This window comes from Lentinula edodes, assembly GCF_021015755.1.
Source record: "Lentinula edodes strain Le(Bin) 0899 ss11 chromosome Unknown C8R40scaffold_39, whole genome shotgun sequence".
Taxonomy (NCBI): Eukaryota; Fungi; Basidiomycota; class Agaricomycetes; order Agaricales; family Omphalotaceae; genus Lentinula; species Lentinula edodes.
Genome location: NW_025764345.1, coordinates 168869 through 192742, shown reverse-complemented (window position 1 = coordinate 192742; position 23874 = coordinate 168869). Strand labels below are relative to the sequence as shown.

The window sequence follows — 23874 nt, the reverse complement described above, 5'->3', positions numbered from 1 at the left end:
TACAGAGTACGCCTATCCCTTAGTAGTAGCGACAATGTCCGTGCTCAAGCTCAAGTCCTATATAAAGTCAGAGTCAGCTTTACCGAACGGACGGGAAGGAGGAGGGAAGAGAATGCGCAATAGTTACTTACAGGCTGAGCAAATGAAAGTCGCGAATCTTACCAAGATTACAAGCCGTCATGAAGCCGATGAAAACCATGAACGTTGGAAAAAGAGATCAATGAAGAAGCATCTGCGAAACCTGGAACCAATCATGCCCAGATACTGGGAACTAAGTTGAGAGTGGAAACTGGTGAAAGGCAGGATAGCAAGTGGATTTTCAGGTATTCTCAAAAGTCGCGTTCTGCTATTATAAGCGAAAACTCCGCACATCTAGCAGAGTAGAAGGATACTCGCAGGGAAAAATGCCCATAGAGTCTGGACGACGCTATGAGTGTGGTGAGTAATCTATTGAGCGCTTATTTTGACTATCTTTCTTGCGCTGTCTTTTTCCTTTCTTCTGGCATCAGCGTTTCTTTCGACACTCCTGTAGGGCGCAATAACACATTGTATCGTGCAAGAAAACAAATTTTGGAAAAGAAGACCAGTTGGGGGATTCACAAAGGTATGTTCAGCTCTACTTTATAAGCATGTGTAAATTCCGAACAGTTTTTTCAGATATTTCTGGAATCGCGCTGTGGGATTGTAGAAACACATATCAGAAACACATAGAATGTATGTCCCATAATATGTGCTCTTGTTCTCCCGCTCTCGAACACAAACCACAGCTCTACCCATGTCAACTGCTTCAGTCGTACAGCCTGAGGCACCGCCTACTCCTGGTCGTCAAAACGACTCGTTATGCACGGAGGAATCCATGACCGTCTTGAATCGCAGCACGACGCCTAGTGTGATTAGGTTTGCCGAAAAAGAGACAGTCGAAGCAAAAAGCGCAAGATTGGTGGTCGAGATTCAACGACCTATATCGAAAACAAACATCAATGCTATAGCTTCTTCATCGGAGCAACTTTCCTTTGTATCTTCTTCCAACTCAATTCAGAAACCAGAACTGGTATCCTCAGCCATGACAACTCCCATTCAACCAACCTCTACAACCTCCGAAGGCGCCTTTACTTCTCTCAAGGACGCTCTCATGTCCTCCATCTCACATAACAACCTCCCTGAAAATATATATCTCGAAATAGATCTCCCGAAACATACTGGTATAAAACGTTCGAGAACTAATGAAGGAGGACCTGGTCGAGTGAAACGGTTGCGTCGTGACGATGAAGGAGAAGAATTGCCAGGGTCATGGTCATTGTCCAAGGTGCGGAATGACATACCGGTCCCCGTGACCGTATCCGCACAAGATACTCCTGTTCAGGCGACTATTGAAGCGGACGACGAGGACGACGAGGCAGATCTCATCCGCCTATTCGTCGTCAGTCGGGCAGGCCATGTACTGCCTCCACCTTCCTCCTCAACTCCCACTGAATCGCAACTGTCAACGCGGTTTGATGATGCATCTCTCAGTGTACGAAATCTCAACACTCGCTTTGTTCGGAGTAAGGGAGAGCCTGGAATCAAGTCCAATTCGGATGGAGAAGACGTGAGGATTAATGGTGGCGAGACCGAACTCTCCAGTGCCGTTCATGACACACCTGATCAGGAAATTAACCATGAAGAAAACGCAACCAGTATGGATGTCGATCATAACATAACCTCTCTAAATTCCAAAGCCGAGATCCCTCTTCGTAAAGGATGGATATTCGCCGCTCTAGACCAAAATATCTACAGGAGCAAAAAAAAACCATCTTCTGATCATCCTTTGTCCCAAACCCTCCCCCGTATTCGCTTAGGTTGCTTCATTCCTAGTGAGGCGAAGCATTCAACCGATGGACAAGATCCAGATCGCCCCGCCTCGCTCACCCAGGGTGGCGTCAATCTGAATGCCGATGAACCTCCGCCTACTGAAGGAAACATTGACCTTTCAGGAGACGCGGACTTGGATCTTGATATGTATCCTGATGCAGATGATAACTCACAAGTCGGAATCGCAGTTTTAGACGACGGAGGCGACGATGGAGAGAGCGAGGAAGACGCTGTCACCGAGGTTGATTTGCCAATCGACGAACTCGCTGACGATGACGCTCATGAAAAACAGGACATAGCTTCATTACCATCGGTCCAAATTGCACAGACTGGCACACCCACGAAATTTGTAACATCTGAAACACTTAGCTCCCTCGAACCTAGACGTTCTCTGCGCAAGCCCGTACATAAGCCTGTCACCCTGACGAACACGCCACGCCGGAATGTGGGTAAAAAAGCAGCAGGAACAGACGCGTCCGTCTCAGCCGCGAATTCGACTACTGCTACCTCTATCACTTCAACACCCATCAATACTGGAAGAAAGAAAGGTTCGCTGGCGGGACGTAGGTCTTCACTGAGAAAAGTCGAAAATCAGGGGACGAAGAAAACTAGAGTCTCCACCACTGCTCCTTCTACTTCGAAAGGAAAAGGAAAAGCAAAGGAGGATGTGGAGATGACTTCGTCTTCTTCATCACTAGTGGGCCATGACTTGAATTCGAATGTAGCGGGAACAGAGTCCATATCAGCAGCTCTGAACAACAGCTTCAAAAGCACCAGGCGTAAATCCCAAACGGAAAAAGTGAAGTCAGCCTCTGTGTCTGGTGTACCTCCGGCCCGCTCGAAAGTATATGTCGACATCGAGAAAACCACCGTCGCCGGAGGTCCACCCGAATCCACTTCGCTCAAATCTGTCAAAGCACCGTCGACTGGACATAACATTTCGACTAACAAATCTAGCGGAAACGGTACTCCAGCAACAACTTCCATTAATGGTTCTTACAACCCGTACTCACACCTCACAACAATGGGTCCACCTCAACAGCTCGCGTCTCAATCCTACTTTCGCACTCCTACTCAAACCTCCAACATCCAGACAATTCGAGATTCCCTTCCATCTATCCAAGCGCTTCCTGCTCAATTGCAAACTTATTTACTCACAGCCCTCGCTACGGGTGTACCAGGAATTTTGCCTCCCGCGCTTGGTGGCAGCTACTCTATGCAGGCAGGTACAGGTGCCGGAACTATAGGAAATGCCGGAGCTGTGGGTAATGCGAGCGTGATACCAAATGTTGATTCTGGAAGTGGTTTCGGGATTCCGGGTCCATTGCTTGCACAGCCCTCAACGTCCGTCTCCTCGTCTGCACTACCAGCGCAGGCTCCTTCATACAATAACTACGCGCCGTTACAATCTGCCTCCGTTCCGCCCATGTCTGCTGCTCCTATCAATCACCCAGCCTCCTTTGCAATTCCTTACTCGCCCACAGCGTCGCTGCCCACCCATGGGCCAGGATCTACTGCTGAATTTTCTGGATCCTCGACACAGAAAAAAGGGAAATCGCAAAAGGCAGCAAAAGCGAGCGCGAAGAAGAACAAGGAGCCATCTACAATGCCAGAGACCGTGAACGGAAACTCGAATCCAGACGCTGAAACTATGCGTGTCGGACCTCCCCGGAAGGCGACCAGGACAAAAACGAACAAGGTACCAGGAATGGGAGAGAAAAAGAGTGAGGTTATGGATGGGAAAGCCCCTGCCTTTGCTTCCTCATCCTCCTCTGCCGTTACGAACATTGAAGCAGCGTCGATGGCTAGTGGATCTGGACTGAACCGCAAGGAGGGTACTGCAAATGAAATACCAGTACCAATCAGTGGAGGTGTGGATGGGGACGGGGACATCGACGCAGAGGGCGAAATTGATTTGGACATCTACGCACCATATTGCGTTGATATCAATAATGCTAATTTTCAAATATGATGTGACGGTTGATATCTAATGGGAATACGTGATCCACGATTGGTGCAATTTTGTCGAGTGTAGGTTACATACTAGATCGAGCGATATATATGACACAGGAGTTACTTCGTAACAAAATAAATTGGTCGACGATTATGTAAATCGAAAAATCTTCATTGACGACAGTGGGATTCGAACCCACGCCACGAATGACTAGATTACAGGGATAACCTGATTCTAGCGCCTTAGACCACTCGGCCATGTCGCCATACAGCTTGTTGCGTATCTCATTTGAATTATTCCACTCGTTGTGTGGGCATGCAACCAAGTAATTCTTTGTCTGCAAATTCTCGAACTTTCTTTCGCATTGCATACATACATTGAAACCCGCTGGACAGTACAAGTGAGAGTAGCGCACGACGTTCCGTTGCAATAGTCTGATCTACTCAAAGCCTACGTCCTCTTCAATCTTCACGTTGCTTTCCCTCCATTCTCTCCTCCGTCTTTCCCCCCGCTTTCCCCCTTCATCCAGCTTGACCAGCTCGATTTTTTTTCACTCCCCCGCAGTCTAGCTTCATCTTTCGCTTGTTGTCTTCTTAGTGCCTCTTCCATAGTTATGTCCTTTTGCCCATCGTCGGAGTCGTTATAGAAATTGCCTCGATTGGGCTTAGACTCCCCAGAATTCGACCTTGCCTCTAAGCTCCTATCTGCGTCTTTCTCAGCTTATGAGCAACTTCATAAGTATCTAGAGATATCGATATAACCAAAACACCCACAGATAGAGGCACCGCAAAACCAACGGAGACAAGGGCTTAAAACAGATAGACACTGATGAAACGCATTTTGGATAAACGGTTGGAAGGGCCTAGAAACAAAAACACCAGTCAACGATGTGCAGAAGGAGAGACGAGTCGAGGCGGACGCACGATACAAAACACAGATAGAGGAACAAGCAGCTTCTGAAATAGAGCAAGCAAATGGCCAGGCTGAAGAGATATCCTTTGGCCAGCAAAGGGGGGAAACCAAGTGAAGAATAATCATGTCCATTCGAGCCACATCTTTTATATGCAAGGATAGTGACGTCCGATATCAAAAGCTCAATGCAACCATTGCTGATACTCGTCACTAATCAAACCGCTTGAGTGAAACACAGTGTAATCAGTGTAGATCACCAATCACCATACGAAAGCACAGTCGGTGGTGCTTAGAGTGCGCGTGGTAATGGAGCAAGAACTTTCGGCTCCCTTCCACAATTCCAGAATCCTTGTAGAGAATGAGCTCTTCTGTGAGATATTGTAAGAACACTCGAACAACAAATGTCAAGACAAATCGCCTCGTGTATACTTCATACGGATTCTGAATGGGCAGAGAATCACGTCATATCAGAATTCCGGGCACAATGCATATTCACAAAAGTTTTCATGAAGACTTCAGACTAAAACTATTCGAATTTGTTGAACTTCGAATAACATCCATCCAGCATCCATCTATCGCATGGCCTGATTACTTGGTATATAGTATTACGTTTCTATGAATACTATCAATGCTCGCGTCGAGGTATGATTCTGATGGAGTTGGTTCCTACCTTTGGGAAAAGTTCTAGCAGATTGAGGGAAAAAACCATCTAGAGTTCCTTCTTGGTCTCAACCCCACTTCCGGCCCTCAACTTTTCGCGTGTAGAGTAAATCATGTCCGTGAACGGTCTGTCAGAAAAGGCAGTGAGATATCAGCAGTTGAACAATAGCATAATCGCGCAAGATAAAAAGTTTGGGGGGTAACAGTGCTCTTGTTCGCGAAGCATGAAAGCGTGGAAAGAGGAAATGATTAGAGTGATGTGTACGCACCCTTCGAATCGCAAGGCAATAACATAGACAATGTAGACATAGAGGGTAATCAAAAGCCCAGCAGGACGTTCATACCTCCAGCTAAAGTTAGAAACGGAACGTCCACATACTAGAGAGCATCAGCACTCACCATAAGGCACCAGCAGCAAAGCACATCGTGCTTCCAACATACATTGGATCTCGCAAAACATTGAAAGGGAAGCTTGAACATTGAGGGTTTTAGTTTGAATTGAGCTTACAAAAAACAAACAACCTACCCCTCAACTTTGGAGTCCATGAGGATTCCAAAGTAATCACCCAGGAAGGTTCCTGTTATACTCAATTGCCAAGTCGAGGTCAGCACGAAGATTTGACCAATAATAGCCAAAGCTGCTGGAACGATAGTGTCCCAAGGTTGGGGGAGGATGGCTTTTTTAGGTTGTTCAATTAGCGCTCGTGTGTACCTTGGACACTGAGGTGAGTAGAGTATAGAAGTGGCTGTATACTACTCACAGAGAGTCCCTCAACATTCCAAACGAAAATATCAGGACCGTGAGGAAGTAACATCCCATACGTGCATTTCCTCTAAATACTTTGCGAGTCAAAGTACGGTTTCGATGTTCTTGAAAAGCAATACGACGTCAGCAGCGTCCAATAAATAGGCAAGCAATGTAGAAAGAACGCGACGGTTCATATCAGAGATGAAAAGTTGGTTATTACTATACTCACCATTTCTGGCAACGATGTTCCACGCAGTCGGATTGAACGCAATTGAGGCTATCGAAATCCACAAAGACCGTTGGGACGCGTCAAACGGAATGTATTTTTGTAGCTGCGATATAGCAGAGTCCATAGACGTGAGATGCTCGTGAAGGAGTTCGTTGAATTTCGTAAGGATAAGTTGTGCCCTTGAACCGACAGGTGAACTGAGTTTCACAGGAAAAATTCGCCAACGTGACGTGTCTTGGAACCGGCCCGATAGTTCCGAGGTTTCCGAGGAACAATTGCCTGCCAAGTGATCTGATTTTGGAAGAGGCAAAGCTGGGTGTATCGATCCCTTTACGGATTTTAATTTTCAAATGCAAAAAAAATTGGTAGAGAATTTGATCTTGATTCTGCGGAATATGTACTCAATCTATCTATCAGGAGTGCGAGATGAGGGGCATCTATTCAATACATCTTTCACCATTATACACAAAGTACACATGAACCTCTCTGTGCATCATGAGAGTCTGTAGAAAAAGACATGTCATGGTCCTTGAAGGAATGTCCAATGTTGAGGGAGTGCTTTGATCATGTATCATTGAAATTTATATTTTACAGGAGAATCTACTCTGGAGCTTTCGAGCCTATTAAAACAGCTGCTCACGGAAATTCCCTATAAGACGTTTCAAGGGCTGCTGTTCTAGGAGATGAACAAAAGAGTATCCAAGCATGACACATGATGTGTGCGAAGTGGCAAAAGCAGCATGACAGAATAGTAGAACAATGGATAAGTCACGGACACCTTCTGGTTTTCTTCAGAACCGAACCGCATCTGTTTCCAGCTAACCACATCCTCGTTGAACGATAATCCAGTACACCCTTCTCTATAAGTTCTTGACGACCCACACTCTCATTCATCCTGAAATTTCTTGATCAACTTTCTACCCTCCTTGACCAGGCGTCGAGCAAAACATTCCTACACTCCCTTGCTTGCACCACATACTCACTCACATTCTCGTTTCTCAATCAACTTCGATCCGGCATCGACACGACAAACTCACTATCCACTCGTTTCGTTTACGCTACAAACAAAATTATGAACAACCCACAATACCCGGAGAACCGGCCGTTTGGAAACATCTGGCCAGGAAACCCAGATGGTGTTGCTGGTTACCCCGCGGTACTATCCAACCCGCAAATTTACAATGGAGGCAAGGCGAACACCTCCGGCGCGACTATTAATCCGATCCCTGTCGCTCCATCACCCGTTGCTGAATCAATTCCACCACCTGTGAGCAGTCAGGGTGCAATGTATGACACGGATCCCAACGAGAGGAAAAGGAAAAAACCTAAAAGGGAAGCCCCCAAAAAGAAGGGTAAAAAACATTCAAAACCTCGCTACCCTCCCAATCCTGATTTTGGCTTCCTGCGGATGGATACATCAGCGCCTTCGACTTCCCCGGAAATTTACCTATTTAACTGGCAAGCTCAAGTAACCGACGGTAATCAAGACTCTCCAGACCTGTAAGATTCTTGTTCCCAGTTGTCTTCCTGACAAGGCTAATATTCCCCTTGTTTTCTTCGTCACGGTGTAGCAATGCCACAGGTCAACAGAGCGGAGATCAAAGCCAGTTGGCGATCGGCCCTGAGGTCCAGCGAAATGACGGTATATAGCCAACAGTTCCAGTCGCTCCAGCCTTTGGTAAACACCAACTACCAGCAAAGCCAAAGCTCGCAGTTCCACCAGGGACAGTACCTTGCCGGTGCTCAGCAAGCTTATGGTCAACCGTTCCACCTGACAGCTCAAGATCGAGTGCGATATGTTGCCCGGTCCGAGAAGGTTGCTAGACTGAAGCAGGCAATGAGGCTACAGCGGTTGAGGCACGAAAAACTGATGATCGCATACCGACGGTATCTAGCTTTCCATCGACAGCAGCAGCACCAACTCGCTCCCACTGTGCCGCAAATATGGTATCAGCCATACCAAAATCTGAACGGGACGTATCAACAGTCCGGGGTTCCTTCGTATCAAGGCGAAATGCCTTCCGCGCAGATTGAGACTCCGGGGTCGTCTTATTTTCAACCATCGCATCAGAGTTTCGCAGCATCCTCTTCCACCTCGACTACCTTGTATTCTGCTCCTACTCTCGACTCTACGACTCCGAACTCAAATTCACGAGATTTCTGGTCTCAGAACGGTATGATGCTAGACTCGGACAGGGGAGTCCAGGCAGTTCCTGCCCAGCAGCAAGAGCAAGAACATGGTGTACAACAGCCTCAGCCCCAGTTCATTCCTCAATCCGCCACCTTCGACTTTACGTTCCAATCTCAGGACATCCAGGGTATTAGAGACGTCCATTCACGGGTTGAGCAAGCGATGGCAATGCAGAGTGAGAATGGTCAAGAGGTCGACATTGGGGATGAGAGCGATGATGAATCCCTGTTTGGGGGCGAAGGCGGATACGGAGAAGAAGAAGAAGGGTTCGCATTGCCTGGTTCTAAGGATGCAACCGTTCTGATACCGACAGTAAATGGGATTGAAGTGGGAGATGATGATGACTTTCTCTGCGCCGCTTTCTCAACGGATGAACCGGCGCCGGGACTGCCGCCTGCTGCTATCATTCGGGCGAAACCCAAGTTAACCAAGGCAGCCTCGATATTCGACTTGGAGGCCGAACTCCAGAAGAATTACGACTTGTTGAAGTCCCCTTCGCCTTCTCCTGCCAGCATGCCTGCGAGTAAACTTTCGAAAAGCCCTGCCGGCTCCACCAAGCGGAAGACTAAAAAACGAGGAACAAGCGAAAAGAAACCAGCCCATGAAACGATTCCCCAATCGAGTGGCTCGTCCATACTTGGTAAACATCCTCGAGAAATGACAAACTCTGAGCTCGATGACCCGAATTTAGTATGGATCCATCCAGACGAACTTTCCGTAGAACTAATAAGGAGACACTATGGCGTTCAATTGATTAAGGTCCCGGATTGTCCCTCTGGCGTTGTTTGTTGTTTACCCCCACTCCAATATACGCACGATGATCAAGGACAGGTGGTCAACGTCGTCGAGGAGGATACCACGGAGACTATGTCGATCACCTCCAAACGAAAAATCTGCTCGTTCGCAATAGACACTGCAACGCCTGTGGAGGTCGAGCTACACTTCCACTGCCATCGAATTGCGACCGAGAACAAGATGAGGGCTTTTCATGCTGCTGGATTACATAGCACGTATCAGTGCATGTGGCACTACGACGAACGGGATAAAACTGAAATCCAAGGACGAGCGCGGGGATTCCGCCGGGGAATCTTCTGCCACGAGGTATCCTTCACCAAAAGCAGCTCGTTCAACACGTATGGCGCGCTGGCTCGACACTGGAACACACATGCAGCACACAAGTTGTTGCAGCGATTCTGTCCGCTACTAGGATGCAATGAGGTTATTTCGACAGAAGGGAGGAGTGGATTGGGGGAACATATGAGAGAGTGTCATACTCAGTATATGTCGGGGTATTATTTCTAGAAATGCAAAGGAAAGACGGCGGACATTCGTCCGGGCATTGGCCTATGTGTAGAGTAATAGATTAGTCCAAAGTAGAGTAGCAATGAGATTGAATCAAATCATGAATTTTCCTCGTTAGGTGCTCTTCCAAATTAGGCAAGGGCGCTCCCACAGTCACAGCCTGAGCCCTCCTTCGACTTGAAAAGTTTCGAATTCCTTGCAAATTTTTTTCCTCGATGGTGAGATTTCAATATTCAATCCCTCTACCCGTATCCCTTTGATGAACAAAGCCAACAGCATTCAGCTTCCTCGACTATGCCGCCACCTACCGGATTTCAACTTCGAACAAATGTTGACTTTGCAAGCGTACGCCAAAAATTACGTTCAGAATATGGCGCTACAATCCAGTCTGACGGAGAACTATCTCAATCAATCGCTGAAATTGACAAGGACCTCGAGGCCTGCAGCATCGAAATTCATCATCTGCAATCTAGCGTTATCTTTTTACAAAATCAACATCGACGTTTAGAGAACTATAGAACTTGTCTGCGCTCTCTCAAATCGCCTATCCGGAAACTTCCCAACGAAGTCATGCTCCGTATCTTCGACTACGCATGCGATATGAACGATGTCTTCGCAAATAACATCGAGGCCATGCCCGCTTCATCCATCAGCAGCGTGTGTGCTCGCTGGCGAAATCTCGCTAGATCTCAACCTATTTTATGGTCTCGCATACGCATAGAAATGGAGAAAGTTACTTCCAATTTTCCCATTTTCAATCTATATCTCGGCCTCTCTCAAAATTCGCCTCTTGACATTGTGATCACCGGTAAATGGCCGAAGAATTCCTTAGAGCTTTATCATATCGAGCTATGTCAAGCACTTGCTGATCGCACTAATTTATGGCGAGTCTTCCGTGTACAACGAGTAGAGATGTCTATTGTCTTGTACCAGATATTCGTAGATGGTGAGCAGCCTCGATTCGAATTGTTGGAGGACCTCGCGCTTCCAAAAATCATCGTTTGCCATCAATCGATCCTTAAACATTATGAGAATGCGCCAGCTCTGCGCAGTCTAAACATCAGGACACTTGCTCCGATCGATAGCATTACTTCTTCCCACTTTCCATGGAGGAAAATTGTCGCGTTCAGCTCTGCCCATTTCCCAGACAGTGTAGGAACCCTGTTCAACCTGTGTAGAGACCTGAAAGAGTTACATCTTGGTGAAGTACATGAGATACCTAGTCACCCGTGTCCCTCTCCCGTTACAGTGTCTTCCCTCGAAAAGTTGTCGTTATCACTTAACCGAACTCAGCCTGATCCGGAGAGTCTGGCAAACATTGTTTTCTCCTCATTAACGTGCCCTTCCTTAACTTCTCTTTCACTCGAAGATACGAGTGGTTATGGACGCCCATTTCTGATGGAGAATCTACACACTTTTATATCTCGTTCGTCATTTCACCTCGCGACACTATCTATCAAATTCATTTCATTCAGTGATCTCAACCTGATTGACCTTCTATGCTGTCTTCCCTCTCTCCTTCATATCATCCTATCCGACCCGGTATCCATTCAAGATTGTGATAATCCCATCACCCCAAGGCTTTTACAACGTATGCACGCCTACCCTTGCATGAACCCTGCTACCGTCTCTCCTGTGTTAGTCCCCAACATGCAAAGCCTTTCGCTGACATGTAACGGGTCTGTAGGCTTCAGTGATAAAGACTTTACTGATATGGTATCTTCACGGTGGTCCCCTGACTCCTATTTTGCCGCGTACGGGATGGAGACCTCAGATGATCCATTCAGCAAATCTGAAGGGGAGACAGCCTGTTTACGTTCAGTGGTGTTATGCTTTACCAATCGAGTGGTAGACATGGAGCTCTATAGGCCGTTGAAACATCTAGAAGAAGCTGGTATGAAGGTTGTTGTTACTGGGAAAAGTTAGCCTACATACGAATGCTTACTGGAATCTCATGTCTCATTTGGTAGTGGTCAAAGCGAATTCAAACGAAATTCTATCGTTGATTAAAGCAGCTTGAGAGCTATGCGCATTATAAACGGATTGAGCTTTCCCCAGCATCCATAGTTCTGAAGTAGCTCGCCATGGGAAACCCCACATACATACGTGAAATGTAGATCAAGCTCTCAAATCTCCTCCGTTTTGACCTTCACCGTGCCGTTGCCGGATTAGGTGATCTTAGAAAAGCAAATCGCATGGTTCATCATCTAGTTCACGAATGACAGTCCTTTTAGCCAACTCCTGGTTCCCCCAAAGAGAAGAGCGTTGTCCGAGACACGTCAATCATTGTCAGTCGGCTCTTCTTCCCTCTGTGTTTCCCTCTTCGATATCCGAACCTCCCAGTCAACAGTACTCTGCATCAGCACAGCCGCGATTATATTCATAGATAGGACTAGTACTCCTTGAGTCTATCCAGAGGTACTTGCGTATTCACGACAAAATCAGAAGCGTGCTCTGTTCCAGGCTGCGAATCGCGTTCCGTGAGAGGAAGGTCGTGAAGTGACACTTCGTACAAGACCACTCCATCCCTTTGCTAGATACATATGCGACCAACTCAGAGCATCTAATAAGAGGGATCAGGAAATTACTTGGAAGAGATAACCAATCTGGTAAGAGAGACGGAGTTGTGAGCTGGGATTTTGAGATATTTGTATTGAGGCGAGAAACGCTGCAGATAGAAGTTTTGATTCAATATGTAATCAGAACCTCGAAAATAACATGCAGATTATATTCTGTTCGCTCTTTTTCTAGCCTACCCATTTAGATGTATAAGTTATCTAACAGAAATCGGAGATTCACAGAACATACTAACTCCCTACCTGATCCTTTTTGCTGAAGTGCTGATCTTTATGTCCTAGTGAGATGAAAGAGTAAGCGCCGTGCGGTCCAGTCTGCGATACCTCTCGACAACTCCATTTACCCCCCTGCTCCTCAACTCGATCGTTGACATGATAGGTAATCCAAAGCATCTCCGATGATCCCGTCTTTACTGTACTGAAGTGACAGAACTCGTTCCAACATACTACGTAGGAAATGATCCCAAAGTGAACAGCATCTGTTTCTGCTTTCCTTTACCCTTCCCTTTGTTGTGAACTTGACTCTTCTTCCCGGTCGCACTCAACCCCTCTCCAACTTCTACTTCTGTGGGCTCAACCAACTCTTCCACTTCATTGGGACCAGGTGTCGTAACGGGTGTAGCCGATCCCGATCCAGGCGCAGGCAACGCACCAGTACCATTCAAGCCGTTTCCACCAGAAGCGCCCCACTTCGACGTTGGGACTTCCTTCGTGGAACCCAATATATTCCTCAACGACACGTTCCCTTTCACCTGCACCTTCTCACGCTTATTCTCAGAAGTGGGGAGACCTGGGAATGCAGCTGTGCTCAATTTTGGAGGGGGCGTGCCATTGGTCCTTGTCTTTGATGTTATGGATGAGGCAGGGACCGAAAACGGGCGTAATGGCGCGGGGGAAGAGGATGAAGCTGAGGATGATAGACCAGGGAATGCAGATGTTGCACTAGGATTAACAGCACCAGAGGTGGTGGACCCAGAACCGGCCCAAGGAGTTTTTCGTGATCCTGTGGGTGCTTTGGATGAGCCAACTCCACCACCTCCAAGCGGTGGAAACTTGTCGGCAGTCTTTGCGTTTACAGCCGCCAAAGAACCGGGAACGAGAGAACCCGAAGGACCTGCAGCATTTGGTAATCGAGCTCCAGAGCTCGAATTGGCTGCTTGTGCAACACGATCCCATACTCTTCTGGTGGAAGAACCACCTCGGTTAGAAGAAGTATGAGTAGAATGTTTCGCGTTGAGGACACGTCCAGAGGTGATAGCTGCATAACCTCCGGTCGACGAAGATGCTGTTGCTGAGGCAATGAGGTCCGGGAATTGACGACGTTGCTGTGTTAAAGCAGGCAAGTATCAGTGAAAGAATAAATGCAAGGAATCAAAGTCTTGCTTCACCTCGATTTCAAATCCTTTCCACTCTCTCAGTAGTTCTAAACTCTTCTTGTCTTTCTCCTCTATACCATCCCTATCTTCATCCTCTTCAAGCAGATCCACAAACGAATTGATCACCCTTGCGGTAGGTTCCAATCCTTCCGTACCGCTTTTTCCCGAACCTTTATTTTGTGAAGCATCCAACACATTCCATACGATTCCGATGAGATCCCGCGCAGTGCTTTCGCCGGCTCTGTAGCCCCGCGCGGCAGCTTTAACAGCTGTCAACGCGCTGGATGGATTTGGAGCGAGATTGGAGAGGAGCGTGAGGAACGCACTGTGGCGACTGGAAACAGGATTGTGAATACAAAATTAAACATCCAAAAAGCAGGACGAATAACATACTCTGCTACAGCGGGATCCACAAATGTGTCTTCCCTATCTGCATTCGCGGTGGGTGATGAACGCCGACTAATTCCTAGTCCGGGTCCAATGTTTACGGGTGCAGGACTGCTTGTTGTTGGGGTCGCATCTGTTCATAAAACATCGAAGACGACTTAATGATGATGTTGATCAAATGTTTAAATTCAACCCACCTCCACTAGTTAAAGCCCCGCCAAACGCCTGTCTTCTTCTACTTTGATTTTGAGAGGGAGCTGGAGGCGGTAACGGAGGTGGCTGCTGTCTTGGTGGTGGATCCCTATTATTCCTGCTCCCAATATCTCTTCCTCCACCAGCCCCACTTGCAAACTCAATTCCGACGACCTTTCTACTGGCACCATGTTCATCTACCATGTGTGCTTGTAGATCTAAGGCGCTGCCAAACACGACAAATTTGCGTTGTAAGCATTCGGGATGCGTGCATGCATAATGTGCAGTGGAAAAGTGAGATTCAAGATCAGGATAAGCTGCGAAACTAAAAAAAAGGAATTAACGTGTGTGGTTAGCAGTAATAATGATAACAGTGGATAAGTCGGATATTCGGATACTTACTAATTGTCTCTTACCCCTTCCCTCTTACAGACGAAACACTCTTCGTGCCGTTCCCGCATGTGAGCGTAGAGCTCGTCCTCACTGAAGAAGCATTCTCGGCAAAATTCGCACAAGGGGTGAATCCCACCTTCTGGTGGGTTCAAAGTAGCATTAGATTTCTTGCCTATCGATCGAACATTATCAATTGAGATATCACTTGAGGTAAGGTGAAAAACTGACCGGGACGCTGCCTACCGCTGTAATCCATGGAAGGTAGATGGACTCGGAGCTGCTGATAGGTGTATAACACATGCTCATGTGCAAATACCTTTTTGCTCCGGATGCACAGCTCGCACATCAACCTGCCATGGCTTGCTCGAACATGCATCTTCAGATCGCCCCATCCTTTGGCGATGTAGTCACATTCATTGTCTGGACAGTTAAAGCGCAAAAGAATAAGCGACTCTGTCATCATCTCCTGCGTTTCGAATGCGACTCTAAGTTTCGGATCGTAAAATTTTGGTGAAGAACCATCAATCGACGAAGAAAGTTCGTCGGAATATTCAGCAAAAGGCTTATCAGCTGAAGTTGTGAAGATTACATCTTGTTGAGGTTCCTATGCGCATGAAAGATATCGATTAGCTTCATCAAAAAGATGCTAATGGCAATTTGACCGACGTACCTTACAGAATGTGCAGACATCCTTCTTGTAAAGTGCCCTGAGCCTCAACGCACAAACGTGACACGTGCGGTGATTGCACGCAGAAAGTGAGTAGTATATTACGGGCTCAGCGCAGATCCAGCAGACATCACTTTCAGAATCTACGTCGTCGGCAGCAGCAGCGACAACACGGGTCGTATCTTCCACCAAGTTTGTTTTCTCTCTGCTCTCCTTAGCCCCGGAGTCCTGATTCTTGATGACCTTGGTTTCCCTTCCATTATTAATCTCTCGTCCTCCTCGTCCACCACGTCCTCTTCCTTTATTTCCTTGAGCTTTTCCGCCTCTGCTTCCTCGGTGCTGATGTTCACGACTCTGTGGCTGAGATGAAGCCGTCTGTTGAGCATTGGTGGAGGTAACTACGGAAGACATTGTTGTTGTATTGAGAGCTGAGGAAAGAAAAATCGATGGTAATCAGCCGCCCGCGCAAAGTTCGGTCCCGTTTCGGTACAAACGGATCGCGCTCTCCGATCCGAAAATTCCAACTAGGCCCAAAAGGCAGTGTCAAAGCGCATTATAGCAGGCCAGAAGAATAATCACACTCGACTGTGTACAAAATCATTAATGGGCGCAGACAAGCCTTCTATAAATGATCCAAAGTAAAGCGCATAGGACTCTGCTTTTTTATGGACCTTGTTTTCAAAGGGCGATCTAGAGAATACCAATGAAGCTCAATTATCGGTAGACCTATCCCCTCAGATTTGCGATTTTCATAGGCACTTCAATTGATTTGACAGAATCACCATAGCTTAACGGCCGGAAAGGGCACATTTTCATTGTTCGGACATTATGTTCTTCATTAGCATAGGCCCAAGCAGTCCTAAACAAATTCAGCCATGAGCATTAGTGTCACCAGGCGGTCAAATAAAAAAATCCCGGTACAAGAAGGGCCATAATCTCGACGGGCCACAGTATTACCTAAAAGAGTGATTGTGATTGTGAAGGTTTCGGTAACTATCTTCATTGTACTGCAACTGTTTGCGCGTTATGTACGCGTTCAAGTGGTAATTTCCAGGGAATCGGAGTATAAAGAGGTCGGCATCATCTGGATGTTCAACTTGGGATTTAAACCAAGACAGACTGCGTCTGCATACCAGCGATTTTCTTCTACGACTAGATCGGACTTGCATCTTGTATCACCATCTGTGTACATTCCTCATCACAATTATTCCAATGGACTCGGACTGGAATACTGATCATTTTGTTGTACCCTCAAACATCGCGGCTGGAACCGATACACAAGTGATGTCAATGGAGAGTGATCACTGGTTCATGTCAGTCATGGAGCCTCAAATGTTATAATTTATTGACTCGCTCGAATTATAGCCCCCAGGACTTGAAACAGCGCGGGCCCGCTGTCCATGAACAACAACAAGATGTCTCACTTCCCAAGCTTGGAATCTTCGAAGAGTTAGGCGCCCCTGTACTTTCCGCGGAAGATAGGCAGGCCTACGATCTACAATATTTCCCCCTCTTCGATTCGAGTGCGCACTCCATCCTTGCTGTAGATTCAGCTTCCTCAACCCCAGTTGTATCCCCGACCACGACATACAACTCCTACACGCCTTTGGGTAGTCAAAGCCCTGCATCTACCAAAGCAGTAGGATTTAATCAATATTATACACCTCCAAACGCGGTGAACGGAATACAATACGGGCCCGGGGTGAACCATCATGCGTATCATGGGTACGGTGGATTGAACTACCCTGCCCTCAATTTAGGAGCTCTACCAGAACTCTCCGGGTTCAATGATGTTGACAGAATGGAGGCTCAAGGTGAAGCTACCTTCGACGCGTCCGATAGCTCCGCCGTTGATCTGCCCAACGCCATGACGCTCCCAGATATTCTTTCCGTGCAAGCTCATCCTATGGAACGCATCGAAGGATCTCCGAACCACAACATTCTCGTTCCTTACCCTTTTGATGATCTGCCTAGCGGAAGATCCCTCGATTTGGGCTTCAGCTACAACCCTACCCAATATCAAGATCATACATCTTACCCTTGTGCACCGGAAAATCGAATCAGTGTCGCTATAGCCTCCACGTCCACTGCGGCCCAGCTGCCCCAGATGATTCAGCTTCCAGGAGCTCCTCAATTCCCTTCCCTGACCCGTCTTTTAGATCAGCAGAACGAGGGATTTATTCACCGGTCTGATGCGCAGAACGTAGGATCTTACTCATCCCCCACTCTCGCAACATTTGGTAGATTCGGAGTTCCTCAGCAACCACCGAAACGCGTTCATTCCACCCTCGACGACGACTACGAGGATATCGCCGTTCAGCCTGCGGGACCTTCAAAGGGTACCAAATCCAATAACAGTGTTAGAAACCCTTCTTCTGAGGGACCCGATCTCGGAACAAAACGTCGCAGACTGCAACCGCCTAAAGCAGCACTCCAAGCTGTCCAACCTATCCTCGCCTCCGCGATCTGCCGAATCTTGGACGAACATGGACGCGAATGCGGAACCAACCTGACCCCAGAAAATGTGAACGGGCATATTCAGGGACATGTTGATCGTTTGAAGCCTGTTCCAGCGAAAGGAAAGCAAGCTAATTCGGCTCACCGGGAAAAGCTACGATTGGCTTGTGCATGGAACATGGGGGAGGAAGGGCAGCAGGTGATATCTTGCACGACGATGGTTGCGGATATCAGAGGGTTGAAACGACATTTCCACACGCATCACAAGATCAAGGTCCTCTGTCCGATTTCAGGCTGCACGAGAGGGCCGATGGCTAGAGGAAGGCCGGAGCAAGTGAAGAAACACATGGAACTCGCGCATCACATTAATTTTCTTGAAGGAAAGCACCGCCCGAAACCAGATGCTGAGGAATACACCTGGGAAGAAGTGTCTTATCTGGCCGGTGAGGCTCAGCTGGGGGTGTTGGGATTGTTGTAGTAGGTTGTGAATTTTCGATGAACGACTCTGGCAGGACTTCAGTACCACCTTCATTCTTTTTTGATGACTTGCATTGCGTCTTATAATAATAAAATTAGCATATCTTCCCCTTCATTAACATTATCATCTTGTAATCTTCTTCAACATTGTGTATATTAACCACGCATTCTGGTTACCGTTGTTTCATACGTACACGTTCTTTACGCATTATCACTCGTTGCCTGGACAGGCGCAGCTGCACTTCTTACCTAGTTTCCTATACCCTAACCTTACCCTCCCTAGGTCAGTCTTGGGTCAGTCAGTATTCGAAGAAGAAATGTGACAAATGGCGGTGATCGTGTGAATACTCAACGAAATTTGAGGACGTATCAGCGATAGACAACAGAATCAAATGTAATGAGAGTAGTACGTAGATATTTAGGTTAAAGATACAGAGCATGACTTGGAACGATACATAGCTACCCTCCAAATAAAACCAAGGAAGATAGTTCAGTTCAGATGAGAAAGAGGATAGACAGAAGAAATTCGATAACTATAATAACTAGTCTTCAGCCAGTCTCATCATCCTCTAACAGAATCCAGGTATAACGAGGTATATCCAGGTATAGCTAGACGTGAATTAGGGTATGTTGATAAGCCAACGTACGTTTTACAGCCGTTTCAACGCCTTCTTCCTCTTCTCCGCATTCGTGGCACCACCGCCAGTGGCAGCTCGTTTGACAGCCTTTGGACCATGTGAAGCAGTAGTAGAGACCAAGCTCATCTTGTTCTTATCTACCACCGTTGCACTAGCTTTAAATTTATCGTTCTCGATATTCGCGTCTGCCGTGGAAAGTGGAGACGGAGAAGGATGTCGTTCCTTATTGGAAACCAGGCTTTCCTTGTTGGAGGATGGAGATGGTGTGAGAGGAATTGATAAGGCAGTGGCGGATGGTGGTGACGGATGTGATTGAGATTGGGGCTTCGAGGTGACGATGATAGGAAGAGAGGACTGTGATGATGGAGAAGGTGTCTGTGTAAAGGGCGTGGGCACGCAAGAGGACGAGGTGGGAACTGAGGGCCCTGCCTCAGACGGATCCTCGCCGGATATAGACGAGCTAAGAAACTCGACAGGCTTTGTGCGAGGCGTGGCATGCACATTTGTGATTAACTTTGCCCTCGACGCATAAGCCTGATAATCCTCCAAAAGCAGCTTGCCTGCCTCCTCGTCCAGCGCAGACTCCGGATTAGGATAAATCAGCAGACACTTCACTGTGACCAAGATATGGCCAATCCCATACGTCGATTTCCAATCCTTCTTGAGCGTGTTCACGCAAATTTCTCCTGAATTGGAGACGTTGGGATGGAATATTTTGGTCGCAAACGTGCACTTTGGTGGGGCAGCGGGGAATTCTTCGGTAAATCTGAACTTGACTTTGAAGTATCCGCCTGCATACGGAGTTCCCTCTGGAAGATGAGCAAAGTCAGTGGAACGTACGCGAAGCCTGCCCTGCGGGAGTCAAAGTAGAGTCCAACTTACCGGGACCTTCGATAATGCCTATCACATCCAGAATATTATCTTCGCTAGTTTGTACGCGAATCCCTTCCGGTGGTGACTTTTTGAGCTCAGACAGTTCCCTCATAAGGCGGCGGAGAGCAGCGGGTGAAACAGACTGCTCATCATTAATTATTTTGGTTGAGTGGATTGTGAAATATTACGCACCATTCTCGTATTAGAGGTATGATGAGGCAGGAGGTACCCGAGGTTATCGACTCTAGTCGACGCAGACAGGTAAAAGACAAAGTTCAAGTTGAACTTGGACAACGTCTTTCAACTTAATTTCTAAACACTGCCACAACAGTGCCACGTGCGGTGGCACTGTCTACGCACGGACCACTGATCAATTAACTTTGGCGGATATACCATTTTATTTCCATGCTTTAAAGTTTATTGTAAGCACTTTCAATTTTTACTGATACATAGCACATTCGCCTTTCAGACCTTCAAGCTTCAACACCCTTGATTGGACACCTCCAATAAGCTGTGGGGTGTCTATTTTTGAACTTTTGGATTATCATCCCACGCACACATTATGATTGTCATCGATATCGATTTTCATTATGACTCAAAAATAACACTTACTCCTGACTGAAATCTCAAAACATGGGATTAGATTTAGAGCTACAGGATATCCACGTTCTGGTCACAGGTATTCTCTCTGCAATCAGTGCAATGTGTATACTCACAAGCAACAAACAAAGGTGCGAGCGGCGGTATCGGGTTGGAAACTGTAAAGCTCTTTCTCGGTATGAACAAAATTCCAAGACCTTGCGCACATCTAATATCTCTCCCATAGAACAAGGCGCGAAAGTAACAGCACACTATAACTCCAACTCAACTTCCCTTCATTCACTCGAGTCTCAATTTTCTTCGAAGCAATTATTCGCTGCTCAAGCCGAACTCACCTCCGAATCTTCCGTTGAATTAGTCTTCGCATCCGCTCAAGCCCATTTTGGCCTTCCTGTACAAATTCTTGTTGTCAATCATGGAATTTGGCCTCCGCAAGACACGCCTATATGGGAAATGGAGCTAGAACAATGGAAACGCACTATCGACGTCAATCTCACTGCGAGTTTTTTAGTGACGAAGCATTTCCTGAGATGCTTGACAAAGGCGGATGTAAAAGATGAAGAGAAGCAGAAGGCGAATATTGTGTTTGTCGGGAGTACGGCGGGAAGATTCGGGGAAAAGGGACATTCGGATTACGCTGCGTCTAAGAGTGGTATGTATATCAACTTCTTCGGGTAATACCACTGATGTATCATTGTTTATAGCCCTAATGTATGGATTGACCCTCACCCTTAAGAACGAAATCGTCAAAATTGCACCCCAAGGCCGCGTAAATTGTGTTGCGCCAGGTTGGGTACGAACACCTTTGGCTGAAGACGCGTTGCGTGACCCAGATGTAGTTTATCGTGCACTAGCAACGTGCGTTTATTTTTCCTTTTACCCTCTCTCCGTTTCTATGGAATAATCTATTTGCCCAGCACCCCGCTCAAGAAGATCGCAACTACCTACGATACCGCAATGCAAGTTGTGTTGTTGAGTTCAACGAAAGTGTCGGGGCATGTGACTGGACAGATCGTCAATGTTGCTGGCGGTATGGAGGGTGGGTCATTTCATTTCATTTCGTCTTTCTCTTCAATGTTGAAATGCTTTCGACAGGACGCTTGCTGAACAAAGCAGACGATATTTAGTGGAAACGATCGCCATTTTCTATCTTAGTGACGGTAGAGGTAGAGGGCGGTCCGCCGCTTGCCAGATTGGAAGGGGGGAGTGATCCTGGGTGATCCTGGACATTCCTCTGATGCCCGAGGAATATATTTATCTGAACGATGGGTACTGATTGGGGCAGGGACAATTCGTAGGTGGTTATCGCGATGATCAACATAACGATGCCCCTTCTTCTACCGAGTGTCATTCTACTATATGATGTTCTCAGATTATGAATATCATAGCTGCGGGGCTGTTTCAAAATGAAGATTGGATGGAGAGCTAAGAACACCCACAAATCGTACAGTACAGTAAGTGTTACAAACAAGTTCTCATCAAAATAGAGCCTTTGAAATCTTTTAACATTTTCAACAGTGTTCCTTGAACCAAGGATGATTAACGACCTCTCGTATACCAATTCTATCCCCTGGGCGATACCTCAGCATTTTCTCTAAGAGATCCATCCAAAGCTTGACTTCTTTTTCGTCCATGTTCTCCTCTATCTTGTCACTTTTTTCGCACATCGGTCCTGGATCAGCCGGTCCATTTCGTCTTTTCTCTATGAAATCCATCAAGCGCTCAAGTTCTTTTACATCCAGCTCCAGTCATGACTAAGTTCCGAGTTATCAGCCCTTGAGCTGGGATCTAATCCCGTGTATCCACTGATAGGTCTATCGAATCTATCTTTGTCTTGATTTCCTCGAACATTGTAGACGCCGGGGTCTCATCGATCTCATTCTTTGTAACCGCGTAACCGCTCTCGAATAGGTGTCGCCTTTTTGCCTTGTTTCGGCCGTCCGTTTCCTCAAAGGATATTTCTCTACCTTTGAAAGCATTCTACCATGGATCAGGCGGTCTTCCCAGCGTTGCGACTGCTTGTGAGAGAATATATGAATCGGCGGAAAAGAAATAATCAAAGAGCGGTCGCCCCGTCCTGATGATTTCGAAAGTAGCACATCCTAATTGCCACACATCTGCCTCAGGCCCTACTCGCTTTTCGAAACGAGTTTCTGGTGACATATAGTCCACCAGAGTCGCGGGTTCGTAGCTCTTGGGAGGGTCAGGAGCACGGTATGACTGCCCGAAGTCAATGACAATGATGTTTTCCTTAAGTATGTTGGCAAAGGCGTCATGGCCAATAGCTTCTACAAGTTCTGAAGGTGCATGAGGTCCCACAAGCTGTCCACTGCACGTTCTGACCTCATCCATTATCGGAGACCCAAAATACGTGTAAACTTTGTTATCTGACCATTTCATGACCTTGTCTTTCAAACGAAAGAGATTTGAGGTAGTGAAGTCTGAGAACTAATCGTGAGCTTCTACGTAAGGATAAGCCTTGTGGATATTGCACTAACCCCCATGGACAAAGCCTGCACGATGTATATGCTCCATTGCGCAAGCGGCTTGTGCTGCGATCTTCCTAGCCAAAGCTGCACGTAGCCGTGGTCTATCGGGTCTATACAACATGGCTTGAATACTAGGTCCAGAGAATGCGGAGACGAGGAAGTCATGACTACCGTTGGGCCCGTCCACGACAAAATGGTCCTCAATAGTTCTCAGATATGCATCGGGAAGTCCGGTCCGTTGAAGCAACTTTGGAATAACCAAGTCGGGAGAATCAGCATTTGAAGCGTCTGCTCGTAAGACCTTGAGTGTCACTAGTTTACCAGATCCTTGCACTGTCGATGTCGAGCTAGCCAAATAGTAGATGATCGACCAATCCAAGTTTGTGTATAATCCCATAGCGCCCGTTGGCAAGTTCGTCGCCAATATACATAGGATGGAAACCCCCAGGTCGGTAATCCTCGGCATCCTCGACCTCGTCAAGTTCAAGTTGAGAGGGAATGAAACGACGTTCGGATATTGTGTGATTACACCGTAGCGCGAAAGGAATTAGATGGTTGAAACAGATTGCACGTGAAGAGCTACGTGAAGGAACCCGAATCATCATGCAAAAGCTCGTAAGATCGAGATATTTCCGGAGACGCGCTCTGTACGGTTTCTTGTTCTGTGCACGTTGATTCCCCGAAGCAAACCCAGTGGGATTGAAGCCAGGAATGGAATTTGGAAAACGGCGAGAAGAGAAACTCGACTTACCACGTGAGCTTCGACTTTGTCTTTATTCATCACAGGGCAGTCTACGTACCAGGCTACCTCGAACGACAACAACCAGGAGTAGACTCAATGTGGACTCCAATTTGGAAGCTGGCAATTTAAGTGATGGGTATTTCGATGTTGTCTCGAAAGT

At 47.0% G+C, this 23874-nt stretch overlaps 9 protein-coding genes and 1 non-coding gene across 10 annotated transcripts; 5 read left to right on the top strand and 5 right to left on the bottom strand.

The window, feature by feature from the left end:
- The first annotated feature begins 468 nt into the window (after nt 1–468).
- C8R40DRAFT_1122950 (uncharacterized protein) lies at nt 469–3979 on the top strand. Its single transcript, XM_046228878.1, has 3 exons — nt 469–604; nt 658–714; nt 768–3979. Exon 3 carries the CDS (start codon nt 776–778, stop codon nt 3821–3823), a length of 3048 nt encoding a protein of 1015 aa, XP_046082255.1. The 5' UTR covers nt 469–604; nt 658–714; nt 768–775; the 3' UTR covers nt 3824–3979.
- Nucleotides 3980–4070, bottom strand: C8R40DRAFT_t208. The gene has a single exon. It is a non-coding gene; the product is annotated as a tRNA-Leu (tRNA).
- A 1066-nt stretch (nt 4071–5136) lies between these two features.
- On the bottom strand, nt 5137–6584 carry C8R40DRAFT_570210 (phospholipid methyltransferase). Its single transcript, XM_046235490.1, has 7 exons — nt 6355–6584; nt 6139–6247; nt 5904–6089; nt 5777–5848; nt 5647–5721; nt 5388–5505; nt 5137–5330 (listed from the first exon to the last, which is right to left on the bottom strand). Exons 1-6 carry the CDS (start codon nt 6476–6478, stop codon nt 5427–5429), a joined length of 645 nt encoding a protein of 214 aa, XP_046082254.1. The 5' UTR covers nt 6479–6584; the 3' UTR covers nt 5137–5330; nt 5388–5426.
- Nucleotides 6585–7927: 1343 nt separating this feature from the next.
- Nucleotides 7928–9847, top strand: C8R40DRAFT_1174857 (uncharacterized protein; the record flags this gene model as incomplete). The annotated part of the gene is made up of 1 exon (XM_046232250.1): nt 7928–9847. The coding sequence occupies one exon, from the start codon at nt 7928–7930 to the stop codon at nt 9845–9847; it is 1920 nt and encodes a 639-aa protein (XP_046082253.1).
- Nucleotides 9848–10141: 294 nt separating this feature from the next.
- Nucleotides 10142–11773, top strand: C8R40DRAFT_1174856 (uncharacterized protein; the record flags this gene model as incomplete). The annotated part of the gene is made up of 1 exon (XM_046232249.1): nt 10142–11773. The coding sequence occupies one exon, from the start codon at nt 10142–10144 to the stop codon at nt 11771–11773; it is 1632 nt and encodes a 543-aa protein (XP_046082252.1).
- Nucleotides 11774–12869: 1096 nt separating this feature from the next.
- On the bottom strand, nt 12870–15849 carry C8R40DRAFT_1174855 (uncharacterized protein; the record flags this gene model as incomplete). The annotated part of the gene is made up of 7 exons (XM_046232248.1): nt 12870–13748; nt 13812–14133; nt 14193–14319; nt 14384–14703; nt 14781–14943; nt 15000–15375; nt 15442–15849. The coding sequence occupies 7 exons, from the start codon at nt 15847–15849 to the stop codon at nt 12870–12872; spliced, it is 2595 nt and encodes an 864-aa protein (XP_046082251.1).
- Nucleotides 15850–16650: 801 nt separating this feature from the next.
- Nucleotides 16651–18483, top strand: C8R40DRAFT_1239950 (uncharacterized protein; the record flags this gene model as incomplete). The annotated part of the gene is made up of 2 exons (XM_046233501.1): nt 16651–16751; nt 16804–18483. The coding sequence occupies 2 exons, from the start codon at nt 16651–16653 to the stop codon at nt 18371–18373; spliced, it is 1671 nt and encodes a 556-aa protein (XP_046082250.1). The 3' UTR covers nt 18374–18483.
- A 223-nt stretch (nt 18484–18706) lies between these two features.
- Nucleotides 18707–20178, bottom strand: C8R40DRAFT_1122930 (ubiquitin-conjugating enzyme/RWD-like protein). Its single transcript, XM_046228877.1, has 3 exons — nt 20076–20178; nt 19893–20025; nt 18707–19819 (listed from the first exon to the last, which is right to left on the bottom strand). Exons 1-3 carry the CDS (start codon nt 20076–20078, stop codon nt 19023–19025), a joined length of 933 nt encoding a protein of 310 aa, XP_046082249.1. The 5' UTR covers nt 20079–20178; the 3' UTR covers nt 18707–19022.
- A 98-nt stretch (nt 20179–20276) lies between these two features.
- Nucleotides 20277–21802, top strand: C8R40DRAFT_569793 (NAD(P)-binding protein). The gene is made up of 6 exons (XM_046235489.1): nt 20277–20562; nt 20615–20659; nt 20710–21135; nt 21188–21341; nt 21401–21522; nt 21579–21802. Exons 1-6 carry the CDS (start codon nt 20517–20519, stop codon nt 21608–21610), a joined length of 825 nt encoding a protein of 274 aa, XP_046082248.1. The 5' UTR covers nt 20277–20516; the 3' UTR covers nt 21611–21802.
- A 192-nt stretch (nt 21803–21994) lies between these two features.
- C8R40DRAFT_1162770 (kinase-like domain-containing protein) lies at nt 21995–23369 on the bottom strand (the record flags this gene model as incomplete). Its single annotated transcript, XM_046230280.1, has 4 exons — nt 21995–22183; nt 22290–22463; nt 22500–22924; nt 22982–23369. The coding sequence occupies 4 exons, from the start codon at nt 23367–23369 to the stop codon at nt 21995–21997; spliced, it is 1176 nt and encodes a 391-aa protein (XP_046082247.1).
- Nucleotides 23370–23874: the final 505 nt, after the last annotated feature.

Bases quoted from the DNA above. Each gene is read 5' to 3' on its own strand.
- C8R40DRAFT_1122950 (XM_046228878.1), top strand. From the start codon at position 776: ATGTCAACTGCTTCAGTCGTACAGCCTGAGGCACCGCCTACTCCTGGT.
- C8R40DRAFT_570210 (XM_046235490.1), bottom strand. From the start codon at position 6,478: ATGGACTCTGCTATATCGCAGCTACAAAAATACATTCCGTTTGACGCG. The intron at 5,849-5,903 runs GTAGGTTGTTTG...TCAATGTTCAAG, and splicing joins ATGGACTCCAAAGTTGAGGG to CTTCCCTTTCAATGTTTTGC. The intron at 5,506-5,646 runs GTGCGTACACAT...CTTTTCTGACAG, and splicing joins ATTGCCTTGCGATTCGAAGG to ACCGTTCACGGACATGATTT.
- C8R40DRAFT_1122930 (XM_046228877.1), bottom strand. The intron at 19,820-19,892 runs GTAAGTTGGACT...CTCATCTTCCAG, and splicing joins AGGCATTATCGAAGGTCCCG to AGGGAACTCCGTATGCAGGC.
- C8R40DRAFT_569793 (XM_046235489.1), top strand. From the start codon at position 20,517: ATGGGATTAGATTTAGAGCTACAGGATATCCACGTTCTGGTCACAG. The intron at 20,563-20,614 runs GTATTCTCTCTG...CAACAAACAAAG, and splicing joins TATCCACGTTCTGGTCACAG to GTGCGAGCGGCGGTATCGGG. The intron at 21,342-21,400 runs GTGCGTTTATTT...CTATTTGCCCAG, and splicing joins GTTTATCGTGCACTAGCAAC to CACCCCGCTCAAGAAGATCG.